Here is a 23,117-nt window from a genome sequence, read left to right as displayed (position 1 = left end):
TTCTGTTTACGGAGAGAAAAGGGAAATGGAAAAGGCGGGGAGGAGGTTGGCGTCGGCTGCGCCACCCCAATGCTGGTTCAGGCGCCTAGAGTCAGGGTTCCGCAGAGCCCTGGTCCTCCCGCTGCCTATCGCCCGGCCTCCAGTCCGCCGTCTGTCCTCAGAACGCCCACACGCCTGGGTCCGGCAGGCTGGCCACCCGCTGCCCACCGACACAGAACACTCAGGTTAACAGGGTTTAGGGTGCCCTGAGTGTGTTTCAGGGGCAGGGATGCCCGGGGGTTCCCACTCTGAAACGGAGCGTGCCTCCCACCGGTGAACACTCGAGTGGCCTGCTGCACGCAGGTACAGCTGGAAAACACCTTGCGCAAGACCGCGGGGCGGTGTGGACTCGAGGCTCCTCCCACCTTCCTCCTTCTTCCCGGATCTCGGGTGACCAGTCAGTGCAGGCCTGGGCTGTGGCGCGGGACGCGAGCACTGGCGCTCACCGCGCCTCCTGCGGGGGACACTGCCTGGACTGCTGAACTCTGTTTGCTGAGCCTGGGTGAGTGCAACTTGGAGCCTAAAGGACCCCTATGGTCGCTCAGTTTCTGGGCTTTTACCTTAAGCAAAGCTTGTTTATCTTAAGGGGCCAAGTGGGTCGAGAGGGAGTTGTGGGAAACATATTTGGATCCCAAAGGAAAACAGAATCTTTTTTTTTTTTTTTTTGGATAAAATGGATGGGGTTGGGAAAGATAAAGCCAACAAACTTGCTTAGCATTATAAGACATCTGCTGAGGCACCCAACTTCAATGGATTGAGGCTTGTGTGTTCTGGCCCTTAAAGACTTTATCCTGTAGGAGAATAAGAGCAGTAGACTTGATTCATCTTGAAGTTTTGAACAAGAGTGAATTTGATTCTACAGGGCTAGAAAGCATGTTTCTGGAACTTTTTCAAAAGAAAAATATATTAAGAGATATGTCCTAAGGAGCAATGGGTTGTTTCAATGGGGGAAAATCCCTTTTTAAAATGGGAACTAACACAGGCATTATCCCCCACTGCAAGGCAGAATATCAAGACTGTATATAGTCTGCGTTTACTTGCTGGGCAACTCGAGGTTCGCTGTCTGGATGTTAACAGCCAAGTCCTGTTTTCTATTTTCATAGCTATTTTCTGAAATAATTCTAAGTTATTTTATAGTTAATATTTTGAAATTTAATTACAAAAAAACCCACCAGTCTTGGACTGCATTTGGAACAACTGTCTCTAAAACTGCCCTAACTCTCCATCCTGCTAGGACATATGGGTTTTGGAGAGGATTTTGACCCGAGTCCAGGATCAGGCATTTTAAGCTGAGCACATTTGTCACTAAACTGGAGTGGCTTCATCATGCACAGAAAGGGATGCTGGTCTGTGTAGCTCAGAAACCATAAGCTAATGTGTGGTCTGCTTAGTTGAGCCAGGAGGGTGTAGGATGCTCCTCAGGCTCCAGAGGCTGTTGGGGCACTGGTTTGCTGGGCAGCAGATCTTTGTGGCAAGAGCCTCTCAGGAATTGAGCAAGCTCTGTAGAAAGTTTCAGAATTAAACATCCTTCCATCTCCCTGTCCTCCCCCTCTCTGTCTTGTTCCCATATAGCCGTGTGTGTGTGTGTGTGTGTGTGTGTGTGTGTGTGTGTGTGTGTGTGTGTGTGTGAGAGAGAGAGAGAGAGAGAGAAAGAGAGAGAGAGAGAGAGAGAGAGAGAGAGAGAGAGAGAGAGAGAGAGATTTTTTAGGCTTTAAGTATAGCCTTATTATAAGGGCACACATTCTGTTCAAGCCTTTCTGCAGGTTTGCAAACCCAAATTGGTCTTTCCTTTCTTGAACAGTGCTGGATGCCTCCCCCCACACCCCTTCTTTCTAGAGTCGCAAACTTTACTGTTTTGTCAGGTCATTTATTTGCTAATTCAGCTTGGAGCCTTTACCAAGGAAGCTTAAAGCCAAAGGATTTTTAACTTCTGTTTTCCTAGTAAATTCTACAGCTGCAGAAACTGCAACTAATGGCTATGCTAAACTGAGGTTAAAGGTTCTCTCTCCTATCAGCTTACACGGCTTCCTGTGTAGCTTGACAAGTCAGGGACTTGAATCACAGTCTTCTTCAGCGATGTGTAAGATGTCTGGGAAGGCACTGTGTGGACCATGATCTAGATTTAAGTGTGGCGATAACAAACACCAGCAGACTTTTCTGTCTGGGCTCGCCTTCCCCCTTTGCTTCAACATAGACACAATCTTTAAAAACTTACCAGACTGAGAAATAGGCGTCAAATCGGACTCACAGATGAGAAAGGAGGCCAGCATGGTGTCTGTTAACCTAGGTCCACATCCTAGTGCTTGTTGACACAGCTTAACTTACTACACACCAGACACTGGTAGATTGTGCGCAGGAGCTTCTGTGATTGGATGATAGGCGCTATTATTATCTCCACCTTGCAGATGAGGGAAACCAAGGTACAGATTGAGATACTTGTTTAACCATCTCATAGGCAGAGGTTGGTGGTGAGATTTGGGCATGAAGACAGGAGTATTTTAATGTGGGATGGATGCTAGATGCCTTCTTCATTTGCACATCAGGAGCACATGACTTGATCATGTGTGCAGGTGTCCCTGGTGGAAATTTCCAGAAACTTTGAACTGAAGCTCCACGTTGACACAGGTGCATGGCTTTGGCGGAGTAATACTTTGTTACTTGGTGTGTGTGTGTGTATTGGTGTAATGCACGTGTACATGTGTGTGTGTGTGCGCGAGTGTGTGTACATATATATTACAGGTGCCACATGCATAGTACATGTGTGTGCTGGTACATGTGGAGGCTAGAAGTCAACATTGGCTGTCTTTCCCAGCTTACTTTTTAGGGAGGTCTTTCATTAAACTTCGAGCTCATGGGTTCAGTTAAAGTTGCCAGCCAGTGAGCTCTAGGGAGTCACCTGCCTGCACACTCCCGGCACTGGCACTGTAGCACTTGCCGAGGTCCTGTGCTTTTATGGACCTGACATATCTTCCAGAGAGGCTTAAGTCAGACAGGCTTTGAAATCTGCTTACATCTAGTAGGTGCTCTTATTTTTTCTCACTTGTAGGGGAGCAGAGTTATCTCAGGACCCAGAGGGACAGTACCACTTTTTATTGTCACTTTTTATCGGCTTGCTTGACTTCTCTTGTCATCTACATTTCCTAAGTGTAGCACCTGATCTTGTGGGACTGAAGTGTCACTTTGGCTGGTGAAGTCAGTTGAACTTCACCTGTGGCTCGCTTATAGCAGATTTGGTTTTCCTGGGCTCTTTTCTCCTTCTAAAGCCTCTCCAGATATAGGTATTAAGTTAGCTTTCTGGGACCCTCAAGATGTGTGCTTTGTGCTATTTTAAAAAAGAAATTCAGGTGTCAGGAGGGTGCTATGACTCACAGATCAATGAGTCACCTTTCTGATACTTGTTTATCTTTGGCACGTATAGATCCCAGCTCCTGTCCCCTTCTATAGAGCTGTTTAATTTCTTCCCACCAGATTTCCCCACACACTGATCTTCTTACTGTTTCACACCCTCCCTCCGTTTCACACCCTCCCTCCAAGTAAGCTGTTTTACATGCTTGCTTCTCTCTTGGGACTTAGCTTGCTTACCTAGTTAGTTCCTGAATTTCAGTCAAGTGGTTCATTTTCTTTCAAACCACTTTTTCTTTAAAGCCACAGCCATCTTGAGCTGTACAATGAAGCTGTACAAGGTCAGTAATTATAAAAAGCAGAAACCTCTGTCTTCAGAGAGACCTGGACTGCTCTCTGCTGTGTTTGGGTTTAGTGAAAGTTTGTTTTCAGTAGCTAAAGCAGATGCCAGAGTCAGTGCCTCCCAAGCATCTCAGGTTTTCCCTGCAAAGCAAGCTGGACTAAAGATTTTCTAAGGTCCCTTTGAACTTGGCACTGTCCACTTGAATTCACTTGTGTGAGTAAAGAAGAATCCTTGTTATGAACAGAGGCACAGAGGAGCAGATCTCCAGGCCCTTTGGTCTCCAATGCAAACACATTATAGTGAAGGATATGTTTGTGTTTTCTTCTGTAGACTCCCAGCAGGCACTACAGTGATGGAGTACATGAGCACTGGAAGTGACGAGAAAGAAGAAATTGATTTATTAATTAAGCATTTAAACGTGTCAGAAGTCATAGACATAATGGAGAACCTTTATGCAAGTGAAGAGCCAGGAGTGTATGAGCCCAGTCTGATGACCATGTATCCAGACAGCAATCAAAATGAGGAACGTTCGGAGTCACTGCTTCGGAGTGGCCAGGAGGTTCCCTGGCTGTCATCTGTCAGATATGGGACCGTGGAGGATCTGCTTGCATTTGCAAACCATGTCTCCAATATGACAAAGCATTTTTATGGACGTCGACCACAAGAATGTGGAATTTTATTAAATATGGTATGTTTCTTCTCATCAGTTGAGTGCTGTGTGCTCTGCTTTGCTGGTAGTGCTTCATTGAATGCACAGTGGCATTGAACTTGGCTTAAGAATGGCTGCCAGACACAAGTTACTGTATCTGGTTACTGGTAAGAATCACTTCTTTCTTAAAAACGGGAAGAAGATCTTCATGCAAATTCCATTGTAGGGGCCTGTAATTTAGTAGTGACCCTATGAAGAAGCAATGGGAATATACTTTGTTTACTATAGGGCATGTAAGGTAAGCACTGAGCCCTGACCTATACCCTCAACCCTTACAGATTTATTTTGACAATTCACTGAAAGGCTCATTCATTATATACATGAAAGAGAGGGTCTTAATTGGAGTTCATCAGTCAAGAGACATATGAGTGCTGTCTTAATATTTTAGAAAACAGAATTATTTTCTCTTATCACGTTGGTTAAAAATGGTTCTTATAGAACTGCAGCTTACAGGTGGCAAATAGCTACCCACAGATTCACTCTCTTTAAGTGGTGATGACCCACGGTGATGGAGTTGCTTAGTCATCCCAAGTATGCAGATAATTCAAAAATATTGTGACAAGTCTTTGTTACCACAGTAGTTGCTCAGGTGGAGTGTTTAGGTGTGGCTGGCATTCTGTCAGATCCTTATTGTGTCAGAGGTGAATATGTGGGCGATGGTTAAAAGGTGATCTAATTTTGTAAAAAGGACAGTTGGCAAAAGAGTAGGCGGTAAGTTACAAACATGCCTATTTGTAGAGATGGCTCTCTTTTGTTTGGTGTGTACAAATGGCAGTATGTCCCGTGCTGGGGGAGCTCTTTCCAAAGAGCCTGAGTTGGGACAAAGGACATCACAACAATAGCAATAATAATAATAATCTTAATTGTCTCATTTATTTAATGAAAAATAGCACAGTAATTTAGGTCAGCTATGAAGTGAGTTGTTTGTCAACTGTGTTTGGCTCAGTAAGAAGCAAGCTCACATTCTACATAGGGGTGTGACTTCCTTTGGTGTGGGTCTACCACACTGCATTTAACAGTGGGCTAAATGCTTTGTCTGTAGGATGTGACTTCATTCTATAAATGGGAATTTATCATTTGAAGTAGTAGCCATACCAGATTTTCTCAGGCAGGGTAAAATTAGAGAAGTATGCTTCAAAATAACACACTTGGGTGTGACAAATTCAGTGCAGATGCATTTCTTTCGTTTTTACACATATTTGATAAATGAATACAAATGAGATAAACTAATTGTCCTTGCTTGTGAATATATAGAGACTTAGGTGTGCTTGCCCTCAATGAGGAGAGATGGACCACAGTCCAGGTACATAAGGAATACTGGGATATTTTAGAGACTCTTAGAAAGTGGTTTCTTGCTTCTCTTTAAGGGTAGAACCAGAAGAGCTAACACAGAAAGGGCCAGAAACCACAGTCATTAGACGGATGTACAACCTGACCAGCAAAGGTACAACTGAATGGTTATCATTTCTTGCTAAAGAGGCCATGCTCAACACATGAGCAAGTCCAAACTAAAAATAAAATTATGAATCAAAGATACCATGAAGGCAGGGCTCTTAATAATCTTAAAAATACTTGTATTTTCTTTTAATGTGGAAGAATATAAAATATAAGGCAAGAAGACCAGAAAGAATGGGATGATAGGAAGTAGTATAGCTCATGGGCAAGTATATCCATCTTCGTTAGGCCTGGGAGCTGGGCCTCTCAGGACTGTGTTTGACTTTCCTGATACTGGCATTAAAAATGAAACTGTTCCCAGTGGCAATCTGTCACAGCTGTGTGCCTCATAAGTCATTGCCTATGGAGTCGTCTCTGGTCAGAGCTGGTCTGGCGTAATGGTCATAGGCATGGCTTTTAACCCCATTGACTCTGGCACGGTGCCTTCTGTGGATCCATCTATCATCTAGTCGAGCTTTCTTTTGTCATGCTTCATCTGCAGACTTAGCAGAGCTGTGTGCTTTGGGCTAGCTTTGCTGTTCCTTATCTCTCTTCTTTAGAGAATTAGCTGCCACCTAGAATGGGTCCAGAGTAAAATGTGTCCATAAAAGCTTCCTACATAGGGAGAGAAACTTTTCCTTACCTACGTGTTCATTTGGTAGGCATACCTGGACAGCCATGGTGTATGTGGCTATTCCAGATACTAGATAGCATTTTGATAGTCTGTACCACAGGGAGCTCACTGCCTGGTGCTGCAGGATGCAAGTGCGCAGGTAAAATAACAGCACACAGTCAGCCACAGAGGACCTACACTCTGACAAGTGTGGGAATGCTTAGACAAGATTTCTAAGGGAAGGAAAAAGGAGGGTGTCAGCACAGGCTTGCAAGAAAAACTGGCACCCATGCCAAGGTGTAAACATCACCTTGGAGCCAGCTAAATGAAGTGAAGAGTGTTTTCTGTGAAGGGACAGTATGTGCAAAGGCTCGCAGGCACAGAGACCTGCTGTGTTCTGACTGCCAGCACACAGAGTGCTGCAAACTTCATTAGACAGGATGTAGAGCTACAGATAGAACAATAACCCAAAGCATGGCATGTAGGCTAGTTCTCCCTGAGTGTGTATTTATATGTGTGCTACTTCCCTTAAAATAACATATGTTATTAAAGATTGCACTCATATTCAACAGAACCCAAGAAAAGAGCATCAGGAGACTAGCCTAGAGACTGCTCTGTGTCAGAGTGCAAAGTTATTTATAACCAGTTCATACTTGACCTGGAGTAAAATACAAATGAGTTCCCAGGCATTCAACCCTGGGAATTATATGTGAATTCCCCCCCCCCTCACTACTCTCCCCCCAAACACACCTCTCCCTGGATTCGTTCACTCAAAGTTACTGGTGTGGCATTTGGAATGATGATCCTCTTGGGGTTGAAGAGTCCAACCCTCCACTTGGTGTTTGAGCCAGGCAGGTTCAGTGCCACATTTGTCAAGTTCTTATATATAACGAAATTCATCTCTGATCCCCCTTACCTTAGATTCTACTCTGTGGCCCACTCCCACTCCTGTAAATATATATGATGAACTGTGGTGGTAGCTGAGAGTTCTGAATTAAGAACCTGGTATGTAGTTTGCCTTTGAAATGGAAATTCTTACTACCCGTCTTACTAGCCAGACCTGAACATCAGGATCCACTTATGTCCCCAGGAGGGTAGGAGAGATGTAGCTTAGCCTTTGTGTTAGCTACTCTCTTTCCATGGATTTAGCTGAAGACCACTCCTACTTTGGGTCACACAGCTAACTCAATAAAATACCTAAGAAATGTTCTCAGGTATTGCCTGCTGTGTGGTTTAGTACAGAAAACAGCAATCTGGATGTGAGACTAGATGGCATGTGTCAAGTGTCTGTCCTGGAAAGTGACTTTGGTAAGTTGAAGATCTGACAGAAATAGAATCACAGGGTTCTTCTGCAAGGTTGTTTGGATCCCTAGAAAGAGGAAACTAAAGCTAAACATCCTTGTCAAACTCAAGCAAGAGAGACCTGGAGTTAGGGAGAAAATCAGGAACGCTGTGGATTGCTCACTGCCTGGAACTTGGGCCTCACTGGATGAGTCCAGGCAGCTTTGAAGAACTGAGTCTGCACCCTAGCATGGCTTTAATTACAGCCTTCTGGAACCCCAAAGGCCCTTACACAAAGAGTGGGCACTCTGGCTGTGGGGTTAGGCAGAATCAAGTGCAAAACCTAATTCTGGCACTGACTGGAAAGTTGCTTCACCCCTTGGAACCAGCCTCAGCTATGCAATGGAAAGAAAAATAGAACGAACATAGCTCAGGCTGGCTGTAGACTTTAATGAGATAATGCAAAACAGCTAGGTAAGTACAGGTCCTTGCTTAGCTTTCAGACTGCAGTGGCCGATCCTTCCCTATGTCCCCCTGGAAAGAATAAGGGGGTGGTAGTGGAACTGGTTCATAGCACACTTAGTTTGGTACAAAGCCAAACTTTCATGAACAAGGGTTAAACACGGAGATAGGTAACTAGAACATTCTCTGAATGACAAGAAGCAAGGGGACCCAAAGAAAGTCTTGCCAGATGTTAGCTCTGGCTAAATGTGGAAGAGACCACCACTGCAGTGTCCTCAGCAGCAACAAGAGACAACACTTGTTTGGAGAGGCAGTTATATTTTAAATGAGACAATACCATGGTCTCTACTTAGTTCCTGGAAGGACCTGTACAGGGTTACAACTCAGCAAAAGCACCCTGTAAACATTGTTAAAATTTAGTGACTTTTGCATATCCAAGTATTGGGTTATTCTTCGCTTCCTTCCCTGGCTAACATCGAGCACACATTTGTGGACTGTGGAGCTAAATTAGTAATGATAGAGGTTAAGTGAGCAGTCCTTTGGTCTGCCTCTAATGGTGAGTAGACATCTGGTTGCATTTACAGTTGCATCAAGTGCTTGTTCTTCATTCAGGGAATAGGCTTAGGGGCTCCACATTCTCCTCAGCTCTTAAGGCAGCTCAATACTGTTTCATTCCTAAGTCCGGGAGTGATATCTCAGGCCATAATATCATGAGTCACACTGAGGAGAGAGCTGGCATTTTAGGAGACTATCCTGCAGAACAGTTTAGATCAGTGGTTCTCAACCTGTGGGTCACAAGCGCACAGGGGTTACATATCAGATGTCCTGCAGATTAAATATTTACAATTCACAACAGTAGCAACAACAGTCATGAAGTAGCAATGAAGTAATTTAATGTTTGTAGGTGGGGTTGGGGAGGGGATCACCACAACATGAAGAGCTGCATTAAGGAGTCAAAGCCTTAGGAAGGCCGAGAACCACTGCTGTAGACATTTTTAAAACGTGTTCTAGGCCACGCTTCCCATGGACTACCATTTTACTTGAGTTAGGGTATGTACTCACTTTTCATTTATTTTTCTAATGTTCTTCCTGTGTATCTCTGACTGTCCTAGCCCTCACCACTCTCTTGCCTCTGCCTTCTCAGTGCTGGTATTTCTGGAATGTCCCACCATGGTGGACTTGGGTGGAATCCGCATCCCACATTGCTCTCAGGACATACCTCTTGATGTTTGGACAGGACTCGTTTTGTTCTTGTTCTTTGCACCAAAGCATGTTTTGTTTGTGGTTTATGTATGCAGTGCTAGATGTCAGTCCCAGGACCTTATGAGAACTAGGCGGGTGTTTTACCACTGAGCAACACCCCCAGCCCAGATCCACTTGTTCTGAAAGGCCTGATTCTAACCCTTCAAGGCCTGGGCCCACCTATCTCTTCTCATGGCTGCCTACTCAACACCAAGCCCATCCCATAGTAGGCACACATTAAATTAAGCAAGGAAGTCAAAGAGAAACAACTCTGCCCTTCCTTATTTATGTAGCATTGTCAACTCATGACTGATATCACTGGCTCCATAGTCCTCCCTGAGCCTCAGTTAATTTCCACGCTCTCTCTGTGTGCATCCTGGGTGAGTAACAGCTAGGCAGACAAACAGGTTAGCACATTTAAATAGAATCAAGTCAACCTCCAGGCTGGGTGCAGCCTTCATTTTCAGTCTTTGGGTCTCTGTCATCAGACTCCTTAGATAAATAATTTTTCAACTTTTATTTAGCAGCTAACTACTCACAAGCATTTAGAAATATGAGCAGGTTGGACCAGGAACTTGTGTCTGTTACAAGCTTTCTCTGGCTTGCTCAAGTTCTAAAAATAGCCTGTACTGTCAGAATCACACATGGAACCACTGCACTGAAGGGCTGTGTATAAGATTGTTTCTAAAATAGCCTCTATTGAGTGAGCCTCACCTCAGCATCTGTATTTCCTAACAGGTAATCAGTCCCCAGAATGGCCGCTACCAAATCGATTCGGATGTTCTCCTTGTTCCTTGGAAGCTGACATACAGGAACATCGGCTCTGGTTTCGTTCCTCGGGGGGCCTTTGGAAAAGTATACTTAGCCCAAGACATGAAGACAAAGAAAAGAATGGCGTGCAAACTGGTGTGTGCAGCCACACTGTGTGTCTGACTCCCTGGCTTAGGGTTATTTACCCTCACATTGGGTCTTACCTAAGGTTCCTACCCCAAAGTGTCTGTCATTTCTGGAGTGGCTTGTGGCTTGGGACCATTCAGCTCCTACATCTCTACTTAGTTGTCTTGTAGCTTGTAATCTAATTAAATGAATGTTTTGGTGTGTTTGACAAAGGCTTGGATCACACCATCTCCCTTAAATGGGAGTAGTGGAGCTTGCCTGAGTTGGAAGATATTGGCTACTGTTCCCTGGGGAGGGGTCCATGGCAGGCAACAGAGGCTAGAAAGACAGGGTGTTCCTTAGGACTGCGGAATTATAGGGCTGAACTCAGTTGTACAAGTTTCTGATATGACCCTATCTCTTATTAAGCAATGTCTGTTTAAAATTAATGCATTGGTACTTCAGAGGACTGCTGGGCAGACTGGCAGCTGAGAATATACAAATCTGGAATGTCACTGCTTAATGACACCCAGCAGAGGTCTGCCCGTTTGTGGGACAATTCTGGGCTGTTCACTTAAGCACAGTTTTCTGAAGTAGCATTCTGAGAACTTCATAGGTGCCAGACAGGTGGATATTTATGCTCTGGAACACTAGAACACAAAGAGAATGAATGGCTTACAGCTAAAGTAGTGTGAATGCATCTCAGAACCCTTAAGTTCAGAGAGCTGGACACCAAATAAGATCTAGTGTATGAGGTTTTATTTGTATTAGGAACAAAAACAACCACAAATTCATCTGCTAAATGCTGTGATCATGGAGTACCCTTGGGACATAGTGACTGGAAAGAGTCAGGGGATTCCTGGTGGAGTCTGGTATTTTTGTTTTAGTTGGAAATCACTTCTGTAGTGACAGTCAACAGTTAACTGGGTTTGACATTATTTTACAGTGTGATAAAGTTAAATGTTATTTTCTACTCTTTGTGGTGCTTGGAATCGAGCCCAGGACCTCACTTATCCACAGCAAGTACTCCATCACTAGGCTGCATCCCTGGCCCGTGTCCACTCTTGATTTAACAAAAAAGCAAAATAATGAATATTTGTCAGATGCCATGTTTCAGTCTCCCAAACTACCCACAAGACAGCAATGTATAGTCTTTAATTTGTTCTTTCATTATGATTCACTAGATACGCCTTTAATCCCAGTACTTGTGGGGCAGAGGCAGGTGGATCATAATAAATTAAAGGACAACCTGGTGTTCATAGTGAGTTCCAGGCCAGCCAAGGCTACATAGTGCAATCCCCATCTCAAAACAATAAAAATTCTGACTAAGTGATCTTTTATTAATAGGAAAACAAGACTTATAGTAAGCTATTTGAAGTATCTATCCAGAGTTTCCAAACTGTAATTATCTGGAGACCTTTTATAAAAAATGGCAACCCAGTATCATAATTTTTAAATTTTGATAGTTCATGGGGAAATGGCTTTGTGGGATTGTTGTTCCTTTAGTATTTGTTATAGTCACATATTTTAGGGCAGTGCTTTCTTAGAATCAAAATACAATTAAAAATCCCAGACAGGCTCAAAAGGATGGAGGCTTATGAATAAGGTAGCCTTCCATAATGTGACAACTTTCAAGAACTTCTTATTTTCCCAGATGTGTGCACAGCATCATTTAAAAACAATATTGGAAATTTTACAATTTTTCTTTTGCCCCTAGCACAATATTAGGAGACATTTTAGAATATCTCTGCTCTGCCAATACTACTTATCACAGTTCTTAGTGATGAAGACCTGAGCTTTCACGGGATGTAAAGATTGGTGAGCACTTTTCTTAAAGGCTTGAGTCTGAAGTGGTCAAGGGACCAGTGACTTCATCTTATCACACAGTGAGGTGAAATTTTGGAACACAGTGTTCTAGGAGCCATGGACATGAAGAGTATCAATCATAGGAAATTCTTAGCTCAGTCAGTATTTTGAAACCTTGTTCGGATTCCTAAACTCTAAATGAAGTGAGGTTTTCCCTACCCTGTTTTTCATTGTCTAAAAAATGTTCATATCTAAAGATGTCATGATGTAGAAGTGAGTCTGTGGTAAACATTTCTTGACACCACGGTGCTCTGTTATACACATCAAGGTGTCCTTGTGTTGTTTTGGCTTCCTGTTTTCTGGTTGCTCTGTATTGTCTGGCATTTGTTTTATTGTCCTGAGGTTTTTAGACTCTTGCCCCTGTTTTGTGTTGCTAGATCCCTATAGATCAGTTTAAGCCATCGGATGTGGAAATCCAGGCCTGTTTCCGGCATGAGAACATTGCTGAGTTATATGGTGCCGTCCTATGGGGCGATACTGTCCATCTCTTTATGGAAGCCGGCGAGGGAGGGTCTGTTCTGGAGAAACTGGAGAGTTGTGGGCCCATGAGAGAATTTGAAATTATTTGGGTGACGAAGCACATTCTCAAGGGACTTGATTTTCTGCACTCCAAGAAAGTGATCCACCATGATATTAAACGTGAGTAGTGGGGTCTGCCTTATTGCTGTGAGATGGGGCTAGTGAGATGCTTTAGCCCAAAGGCACTCAGCGGCAGGCAGCTCCCTGCAGACACAGCATCCTTTTCTGTGCTCCATAAGGGGCTCATAGCAGGAATATTAGCAGTCAGAAGGGAGGCTGAGGACTGGAGATCAATACAAGGATGATGACCACGTGTTTGTTGGATGTGCTGCCTCTGTCCTTGTATTGTGATTTAAAAACAATCAGTACTGAGTGGGTAGCTCAGGGATAGAACTCCTGTTTAGCCTATACGAGGCCCTGGGTTTGATCCCCAGCACGCGCGCGCGCACACACACTCACACACACACACACACACACACACACACACACACACACACACACACAGGATTAAATAATGCAAGCACATAGGCATATATTTTTGAGTAACAAATAACCTCTTAATTTTGAGCCATGATTTGGCAACAATTCATTAAACAATCTCTTTTTAAAAAACCCAAATTAATACCTAATGTTGAATTGCACTCTGTAGACCAGGCTGGCCTAGAAATCAGAAATCTGCCTGCCTCTGCCTCCCAAGTGCTGGGATTAGAGGCGTGTGCCACCACCGCCTGGCGGACAACACAGATTTAATCAGAAGAAATCCCTATACATATATATTTTTAACAACAGTGGCTCAATAGTAGATGTGTATATCTTAGATTTTGAAGCCAAAACCGTGAGCTTTCCTGCTGGCTGTAGCTCCTAGCTGCCCACACTAGGTGGGTTCCTGACAGGCCTCAGGTGTTTTCACCTGACTGCTCCCCTACTTCTCTCTTCTGGGGTGAACCACCTGAGTCATTATCAGAAGCGTTTCCTTCTGCTCTGCTTGGAACTTGCTGTTCTAGATGATTTTCCTGTTGGGTTAGGATGCATTAACTCACATTAAAAACCCCTCTCGTTGCAGCTAGCAACATTGTATTCATGTCTACAAAAGCTGTTTTGGTAGATTTTGGCCTGAGTGTTAAGATGACTGAAGATGTCTATCTTCCCAAGGACCTCCGGGGAACAGAGGTAATTGATTGATTGTATTGGTGATGGTCTGGAAATGCTGTGACAATCAGCAATGAAGGGGACAAAATGGCAACATTGGATGATCGTTGTCACCAGAACAAATTCATTTTACATTTTACCTTTTTTACTATTTCTATGATAAGACTTTAAATATGCATGGTTATATTTATAGATATTTTTTATTACTGTTTATATATACAACACAAAGCACTTACAGACAATTCAGTGCCAAAACAGAGGACCAGTTGAGCATTCCTAATCCAAACGTCTAAAAAGCTAGACAAGACCTAGAGAGAGGTTGCCAAGTAAAGTGCTTGCTACACAAGCCCAGGGACCTGAGTTCAAATCCTGAGAACCCAAATAAAGCCATGTATGGTAGACCTAGTGTGACTATGGGTAGATCTAAGTAGACAGGAGTCTTCCCCAACGCTCACAGGAGAGTAGCCTGGAATACAGGACTATGAATAAGAGATCCCGCCTCAAGGTGGGAAGTGTCATATGTGCAGTGTCGTATATATTACACAGACAGACAGACAAGGTGAAAAGAAAAGCCCATAAAAATATCAAATATTCCAAACATGAGCTTCTAAATCTGATTTTTGATTCTAAGTTTCTCAAGTAAGGGATACTCAGAATTCATCTTTAAAACTGTTAGAGAACAATAGTCAACTTATAGTTCACTTAGTACCTTAAATGAATTATTTCTTCCTTAAAATTATTGTGTGTAAATACTGGTATAACAGGCAGATGACTGCTATTATCCTATTTTATAAGAAGACAACGGACAGATTGTAACATGGTGCCTGATATTACCCAGTCACCAGCAGAGCCAGAGTTTGAATTCTTGAAGAATAAGCATTTAGTTTTGTATTTTCTGTGAATTCAGGCTCTAAATTCTGAGTAACATTTAAAACAGAACTACCACATTACTACATATCAAATTATGACTACTGCAACTCCTGGTTCAGTAGTTTTCTCAGCTCTGGCTGTTAGCATTTACTGAGGAGTGGCCACCGATGCCTGCCTGCCTGCCTTTCACCCCAGGACAGCATAAGCTTGGAGTCCTGAGCACAGATGCACCCTGTTGGAATTTGGAGTAATAGAATGTAACTAGTCTGCCAATCGAAGCTCACTGAGAAAGCCCTCCCTGGGGAGAAGTAAGCTTCGGTGATTCCTCGGTTTTGATTTCTGTGAGACAGGCCTCAGTATCTAACCCTGGCTGACCTGGAACCCATAATCCCCCTGCTTCAGCCTCCCTGGTGCTGAGGTCATACTAGTTCATAAGCCTCTTTTAAGTTAAAGAATGTTTGTTTCCTGCTTAAGAGAGCTTTGTCACAGTAGAAAGTCTGAGCAGACTTAATGCTCAGGACGTTGTCTTTGGAAGGCGTCTCCACTTTTAGGCATTAGTCAGGAGTGCAGTTCCAGGACATTCCACCCTTTTCCCTGGAACCAGTTTGAGAAACAAAACTATTTATGGTATTAGAGAGAAAAAAATACCTTTTATTTCCTGGCAGTGCAGTCAAGTTGAAGATTTTGCAATGTTGGGGAAAATCTTAGGTCTGGGATTCTCAACCAGGATGGTTGGGTGTAGAGTCACAGATCTTGATCTTCAATAGCTTTTCTTCTTATTTGAGTTTAGAATAGCTCAGGCTGGCCTTAGTTGCACTATATAGCCTAGGCTGGACTTGTATTCAATATCCTCTTGACCCTGCCTCTGTGTACTTATTAGAATTATGGGGCATATAGCATACTCATCTAGCTCCTGAGTAGTATTTAGATGAAGTATTTTCAGCCAATGTTAATTTGCAGGTATTCAGTACAAAACTGATCCGGTTGTCTTTTTTTGTTGTTTTGTTTGTTTTGTTTTTTTGAGACAGGGTTTCTCTGTATAGCCCTGGCTGTCCTGGAACTCACTCTAGACCAGGATGGCCTCAAATTCAGAAATCTGCCTGCCTTTGCCTCCCAAATGCTGGGATTAGAGGCGTGCACCACCACCGCCCGGCCTGGGTGTCTTCTTATACCCTGCCCCCATCAATTGTCTCCCTTGTACTGTCTGCACAGTGCTCACAAATGGAGGCCTGATTGTGATCAGTGTGCAAAGGACAATGAAGTGCTAATGCACTTCAGCAAGTCTGCTTTTACTCCTTATATGAAAGAGCAAATTAGATATTACTAACCAGGCAAGCAGGCAGGTTCACTTCCTTTAGGATATGTGATCGCTTTGCTGCTGGGAAGGCAATGTCTGTTTCAGATTTCTGCAGTATATTTCACAACTACAGACTGCACCTCTAGATAGTGCTTGCTCTCTCTCTCCCTCTCTCCCTCCCTCTCCCTCCCTCTCTCTCTCCCTCGCTCCCTCTACCCCTTTCTCCATTCATAATCAGAGTGTTAGACAGTAACTTGAGTGTTACACTGTAACATGCCATATACCCAAAGTTAATCTGGTGTATATTTACTGGTTTTTATATATCAGAAGGGGAAAATAGGAAATATAAATAACACACTAGAATTACTTTGTTGTGTTTTTTGTTTGTTTTTGATTTTTATAGTTCTTACTTTCTTCTGAGTCTAGCATCAGCTTCTGTAAGTTAACATATAATGATCATGGGCACATGTGTTCATGCAGGCATTCCGTGGCAGCCTCTTTTCCTTGCTACAAAAGCCTTAGCTCTGACTTCAAGTTCCCCTGCACATTACTCATTCCTGGGGGTTGAGGGGTTAGACAACTCCGGGGCCAGTGCTGTCTGTTTTGTCCTAAGCCTTCCAGGCAGCCAGCCCAAAGATAGACCTTTCTGTCCTGCCTGCTCTGGTTCTTTCCGGAGCTTGAGGAGGAAGAAACACTGAGCTGGAAGCTCCTGGCTGTGTGCCAGAAGTCTGCACCATGGCAGACGGATACTGGCAGCTCCAATCATAGGCTGGGCATGAGGGCATAGAGAGCTGGGATCCCACCCATGTGTCCATTTGCTTCGTTCCCACTCTGTGTGACAGAGGGAGAGGAGGCAGGCATCCCCCACTGACAGTAAGCACACATCATTTCTTTCTTCACTGTATTCGATTACGGTAAGTTTCAACAGGAAGTCCCCTCTTCTTGGCAAACTACACGCGTAACTTCTTGTTGATCGTGGGGTACAAAGTTGACTAATTTGTAATTCTGTGAATGAGATTGTGCTTATTTAAAAAGTGAAGAGACATCTGCAGTGCATTGTCTGCAGGGAAAGTGGATGAGCATGGAGCTCGGCTACAGCCGGCTTGCTGGGGAAGAAGAAGAAGTGTGTTTTAGGAAGGAGTTGAGCCTGCTAGGAAGGGGAAACTGGGCAATTTCCCCGTTTTTGTAAGTTGATTTTCTACTTATTTACTCAGAAATGAATTCTGAGAACACCAACCCTTTCCCCATGTTCACACAACAGCATAAAACCTTTTTAAACTTCATACCTGAAGGGATTTGAATCCCGAGTGGTTCATACTTGTGAGTCTTCCTCTCCTGACCTCTTTCCTCCCCACCCTGTCTCCTCTTTTTTCTCATCTCTTCCTTCATTATTCTGTTTTCTTTCCTCCCCCATCCCTTCATTTACTCTTTTTTTCTTGTTTGGTCTTGGAGCATTTGTGTTAGTGGTGAGGTGTCCCAAGGATGGGACCCAAGTAGAGGCACAGGGTTCATTAACCTGAAGGACACTTAGCAGGCTATTCTCAGAGTGGCTGTGTCTTACTGTGACCAGTCATATGAGGGCAGATGTGGAATTTTCCACATGTGGCATCATCCAACTCAAAAGCTTTCGATTTTGGAAGGCTTTGTACTTTTAAATTAGAGTTATGCAGCCTATAGTGTTAATTAGAACACTAGTGTTCTGTGTCTGTGACAGCCCTACAGGATTTGTCTGTGACAGCCTTACACTCTGAGTCTGTGACAGCCCTACACTCTATGTCTGTGACAGACCTAACTACAGATTATTGGTGGCCAGGTCTTTCTTTTACCTTTTCATCTTAAATTTAGAAAAGCAAAATTTACAGAAACTATCCTTATTTACTCAGCATCAGCTTGGGAAATCAAATGCAAATGATGCTGTATTTTGTTATTTTTTGTATCTATTCTTTGGGGGCAGAAAGGCCTCTGTCTGTAGCCTAAGCTATCCTTGAGCTAGTGGCAGTCCTTTTGCTTCAGGCTCAGAATGTGCACACTCTTGCTGTCTCAGACATTTGCTATTTAGTTGCTGGGATACTTGGCAGATATAAATGACTTCCTGGGCCATTTTCCCAGCTTTACCCTTTATTTGTCTAGGTTCTTCCCTTCTAAGCCACTGTTGTAAAAATCCTGCAGGATTCCGCCACCGTTTGGCAATTAAATGATAAATGGGAGAAATATAGGTGTAGTCTTGGCTAAGTCTAAAAGAATTGCTGTAATAGTCAATCATGTGTACCTGATGAGCATCTACAGAACTCAGACCAGCGGGAGTCAGCAGGTTCAGAAACCTAATCCTTTGCTGTTAGATCTGTTGTGTGTTCAGTCCAGGGACAGAGCTGCTCTTGTCATACTGCAGTGACGACTCCATCCAAGTTGTCCTGACTCTAGAGAACGTGCTGGGATTTTCCTTGGCTTGAGGGATACTGCAGTAGCATTCCCTCTGAAAGCCAGGGCATGCAGCAAATACCACAGAGGCAAAGGAGCCAGCTTCTAGAACTGGACATGGAGAAGAGAGGCAGATAAATGAAACTTTCCTCATCTTTTTCAGATATACATGAGCCCAGAGGTGATCCTATGTCGGGGCCATTCCACAAAAGCCGACATCTACAGCCTTGGAGCCACACTCATCCACATGCAGACAGGCACCCCACCCTGGGTGAAGCGCTACCCTCGATCAGCCTATCCCTCCTACCTATACATTGTAAGTGAGTGTCAGCTGGGCTTTCCCAAGTGCATCCCACCACCTCATACCAAGACGATAGGGTAATGGGAGAACTGCGACCTAGGAGACGTGGCTCCCAATTCTGTTATTGACATGAAAGGCTGTTCGAATGCAAACTGACTGAAATGAGGGGACAGAATTTACATGCTATCCCACTGTGTGATAAGACACACTTAGAAACATCAGATTCGGACAACTCTGTCAGTTCTTTTTAAAATAAGAAAATATAGTAGTTTTGTTCTCTGTTCCCCTCAACCTCCCTTTGCTTTGCTGAATAACCTAGCATAGAACAGAGCTTGGGAGGAAGAAGATGCAGGTATTTCTCTGCTGCAGTACCCACTGTTGGACCCCCATAAGAAGCTGTCACAGCTACTTTAAACCCAGCTTTAAACCAAAGGTGGTTTAACCAACCCTAGGAAGTTGGAGAGTATTTGCTAGATCATGCAGTAGGCAATAGGTCTCTCCCCTAGCCTTTCCTGCAGAAGATATACCTCTACTCCATCCATGCTTACAGAGCTGGTTTGTTGGCAGATCCACAAGCAGGCACCTCCCCTGGAAGACATCGCTGGTGACTGCAGTCCAGGCATGAGGGAGCTGATAGAAGCTGCCCTGGAGAGGAACCCCAACCACCGCCCCAAAGCAGCAGACCTACTGAAACATGAAGCCCTGAATCCCCCAAGAGAGGACCAGCCACGATGTCAGAGTCTGGACTCTGCCCTCTTTGAACGGAAGAGGCTGCTGAGCAGGAAGGAACTACAACTTCCTGAGAACATTGCTGGTAGGACACCATGCTGGGTGTGTGGGTGTATGCCTGTGGGTGTGGAGCCACTGGCCTCCCTCCTGCTGTCTACAGCAAAGCTCTGATGTGGGTCAAGAAAGCTTGTGTGTGTGTGTGTGTGTGTGTGTATTATTGGGGAGCAGGGGTGGAGCAGGGGGCGGAGGTGAAGGTCAGCCATGATACATGACAGCACATGTCTGTAATACCACCTTTTGGATAAGGCAGATAGAAGTTCAAGGTCAGCATCAATTACTTGAGACTTTGTCTTAAAAAGAGAAGAAGCTGGGCATGGTGGCACAGGTAGGAGGGCCATAAGAGCAAGGCCTGCCTGGATTACTGAGTTTGAGTTCAAGGCTACCCTGGGCAGCTTAATGAAATGTTTTGAAATAAACTGTAAAACAGATGCTGGAGCTGTAACTTGGAGGCAGAACACTTGCCTGTCATGTACAAGATTTGAGTTCCATCACTTGCAACACACACACACACACACACACACACACACACACACGCACGCACGCACGCACGCGCGCGCGTGCTCGCTCACTCGCTCATACACACCAACCAGGCACATCTCTAGAATTTAAGACAGAAAGATTGCCCAGATGATAGCACAACATAGTGACCCCTTACCTAAATGAAACAGAAAGGGGTGACTTCCTAAGCATCATGCAATATCATCTGAGAGACAGAAGAAAACATTCAGGCAACACTGTGGATCAGCTCACCCATCACCAGAATTCTAGCCATTTTCAGTGTGAACTGAGGTAACACAGTCATTGGATGGTGCCTCCGATCTGCGTTACTTGAAACAGAGTATCCCTTGACTTTAGAAACAGAGAGTGGGGCCTGCCATGGCTGGGCAGGCTTCTAATTCAGCCTTGGCTCCGAGTGCTGAGAAAGTGCTCAGTCTGATGACACCTTGCTTTTCTGTCTTCTGCTTGAAGTCGCCGTGTTGGCTATGAATCGTTCCCACCTAGGAGGGCTGGTGTATTCCACCCCTACCCTCTGAGCCTGGAGAAGGCTTCTATTCACTCACGTAGATCAAAAGTCAGAGGTCAAGCCTAAAGTGCCTGCATTTTTTATCCCTGTCTAATTTCACTATATCTCGTGGGGAGGGGGAAATGAGGTTCTGATGAATATGCTAGAGTTTCTACTTCATTCCTTGTCTTCATTGACCCCCATTTGACCCCTGTGATCTGTGTATGCTATTCCATAAGTAGCCCAGGACGTTCTTAAAGCCATCTGTGCCAGAGCCACAGCTGGGGACTGTCTCTTGAGCCCCTCAGGGGTCTTCCTTAACAGAAGGGACATGGAGTTGTTACTTGCTGGGCCATCCAATCACTTATGTTATTTCCTCCTTGTTTCCATGTTGCCTCTGCAGATTCATCATGCACAGGCAGCACCGAAGAGTCTGAAGTGCTCAGGAGACAGCGTTCCCTCTACATTGACCTCGGAGCTCTGGCTGGCTACTTCAATATTGTTCGTGGGCCACCAACCCTGGAATACGGCTGATGGATGGCTTTGTTGGCAACAAAACAGGATATTTCTCTCCTGAATGTTGGTTTTGCAGACCCTACACAGCGGCCCTGGATAGTGAATTTTACCCAGGTTTTTAGGGGTCAAGGAGGCCTCTAGTGACACAGGAACAGCTGTGGCCCTTTTTTGAAGCTACTCTGACATGTCCCAGAGCCCAAGGTTCTCATTTCTCAGGTGGTGGGACTAGACAGAGGGAGTGGCAAGCTCAGGGAAGGATCATTTCTGGTGATAATTCCATTCACTTTGCACTTTGATGGGCATTAAAAAAAATAGCCCTCACAAGATAGTAACCTCAAATTCCTGTTCTTGGTTCTTATTTAAGCATGGGTCTTCATTCAACTCAGAAGGCCTGATCTGTGTATATTCTGGTGTGTATTGTATGGTAGCTCTTTGAGCCTTGGTTGGTCGACTCTAGTGTAAGTTTAATTAATTGTATATTGTGTGAATAGAACAACTTAAATATTACAGCAATACACTGGGCTAGTGTCTCACAAATAACTGATTTACTCAGAGCCACCTGACAGCAGGCCACTAGTGACAGTTTCTGTTATGTTCCTATGGAAACACTGTACTGTACATACTATGCTTAAAACATTTAAAACACAATGTTTTAAATGTGGACAGAACTGTGTAAACCACATAATTTCTGTACATCCCAAAGGATGAGAAGTGTGACCTTCAAGAAAATGGAAATATTTGTAAATTCTTGGTAATGCCTCCGTTGTAATTAATGAAACTATTTTCTTTAAAGTGTTTCTATGTTAAAATAGCATACTGTGTATGTTTTATCCAAATTCATTCATGAATCTTTCATATATATATGCATATATATACATATATTGTAGAGTGTGAATATTCTTATTTAAAGTATATTTTTACATTATGCAAATGAACTTTAACATTTTAGTCCAATGTGACTAGTCAAATAAACCAAATAAACTGAGTATTTTGTCTTAATTTTTGGGATTGTATATTTCTCAGCTGGGTCACAGGTTTGGGATAAGAAACTTTGTCACTGGCTGGCTCCTCTGCTGTTGCCATGGAATGCCTTCATGCTGAACTGGTAAATGCTTTATCCTTGGTTGGCTGCACTGACACAGAAAAATACCTGTGACTTGGGGAAAGTATTCCAGTCTGTGTTGTATCTTGTGTTTATACAGTTATACCACCTTGAGTGCAGACTTGTAAGCTGTTTACTTGTGAATGCTAACACTAGTAACTAACTTGCTTATAAATCAAATCACATTCACCAAATTCCAGTGGAGACAGTTTAATGGGAAGGCACATGAGACCGCTAAGTGATAGAATGGAGCCTTTCCATATGTGCTGGATACAGTGTACCGTGTCTCTGTATGGTAATCAGCATCCCAGCACTGTAAAAAAATGCCTGAGATAAGCAGCTTTCAGGAAGGAAAGGTTTAGTGAACTTTGGTTCAAGGTTTCAGCAGCTTCTCTCCATGGCTGCTTGACTCTGTTGCCTTTGGGCCTATAATGAGGCAGCGTATCACAGTGGTGGTATGCAGTGGACAAGATGCTCATTCCATGGCTCCTGGGAGAGAGATGGAGAGAGAAAAGCAAAACCGGAACCCAGTATTCTCTTCAAGAACACCAGCCCAAACTTTACTCCCCTAGGCTGCTCCGTCTAAATAGTACCATGGGCTGGGAGTGTATACACACACACACACACACACACACACACACACACACACACACACACACACACACAGAGAGAGAGACACACGACATGCATTCTTCTTAGGAAACATTTTGAGTTTTGTTTTTTTTTTCTCAAGAGCTCAAAGCAAGTGAAGAGTAGAGACATGTTTGAGACTAGACCTTTCTGACTGCACAACTCAAGCCCTTCTTCAGTCTGCTGCTCAGGGAGAGACCATCATCTGTAAGGGAAAGACCACCTTGTAGGAGAGGCTCGGCACAAACTGGAATGCAATGCCTAAGTAAGGGCAGAGGTGAGATTATCACAAAACTGATGGAACTTCAGGTTCAGA

The 23,117-nt window shown here is 44.0% G+C and overlaps 1 protein-coding gene across 4 annotated transcripts; it reads left to right on the top strand.

Moving 5' to 3' along the window:
• Positions 1-439: 439 nt before the first annotated feature.
• Positions 440-22,068, top strand: Map3k8 (mitogen-activated protein kinase kinase kinase 8). 4 transcript variants are annotated; one of them, XR_003952522.1, is made up of 8 exons: positions 440-541; positions 4,055-4,412; positions 10,204-10,371; positions 12,585-12,846; positions 13,790-13,896; positions 18,624-18,780; positions 19,329-19,575; positions 20,957-22,068. XR_003952522.1 is itself a non-coding variant. In NM_007746.2 (8 exons), the coding sequence occupies exons 2-8, from the start codon at positions 4,077-4,079 to the stop codon at positions 21,085-21,087; spliced, it is 1,404 nt and encodes a 467-aa protein (NP_031772.1). In that variant the 5' UTR covers positions 440-541; positions 4,055-4,076; the 3' UTR covers positions 21,088-22,066. The 4 variants fall into 4 exon arrangements, 2 of the variants coding, with proteins under 2 accessions (NP_031772.1, XP_006526007.1); NM_007746.2 differs by having other exon boundaries at positions 18,624-18,776; positions 20,957-22,066; XM_006525944.2 differs by having other exon boundaries at positions 451-541; positions 4,055-4,540; positions 18,624-18,776; positions 20,957-22,055.
• Positions 22,069-23,117: the final 1,049 nt, after the last annotated feature.

Source organism: Mus musculus, chromosome 18 (assembly GCF_000001635.26).
Source record: "Mus musculus strain C57BL/6J chromosome 18, GRCm38.p6 C57BL/6J".
NCBI classification, from domain to species: domain Eukaryota; kingdom Metazoa; phylum Chordata; class Mammalia; order Rodentia; family Muridae; genus Mus; species Mus musculus.
Note: the sequence above shows the minus strand (reverse complement) of the source record. Positions and strands in the feature narration are given on the sequence as shown.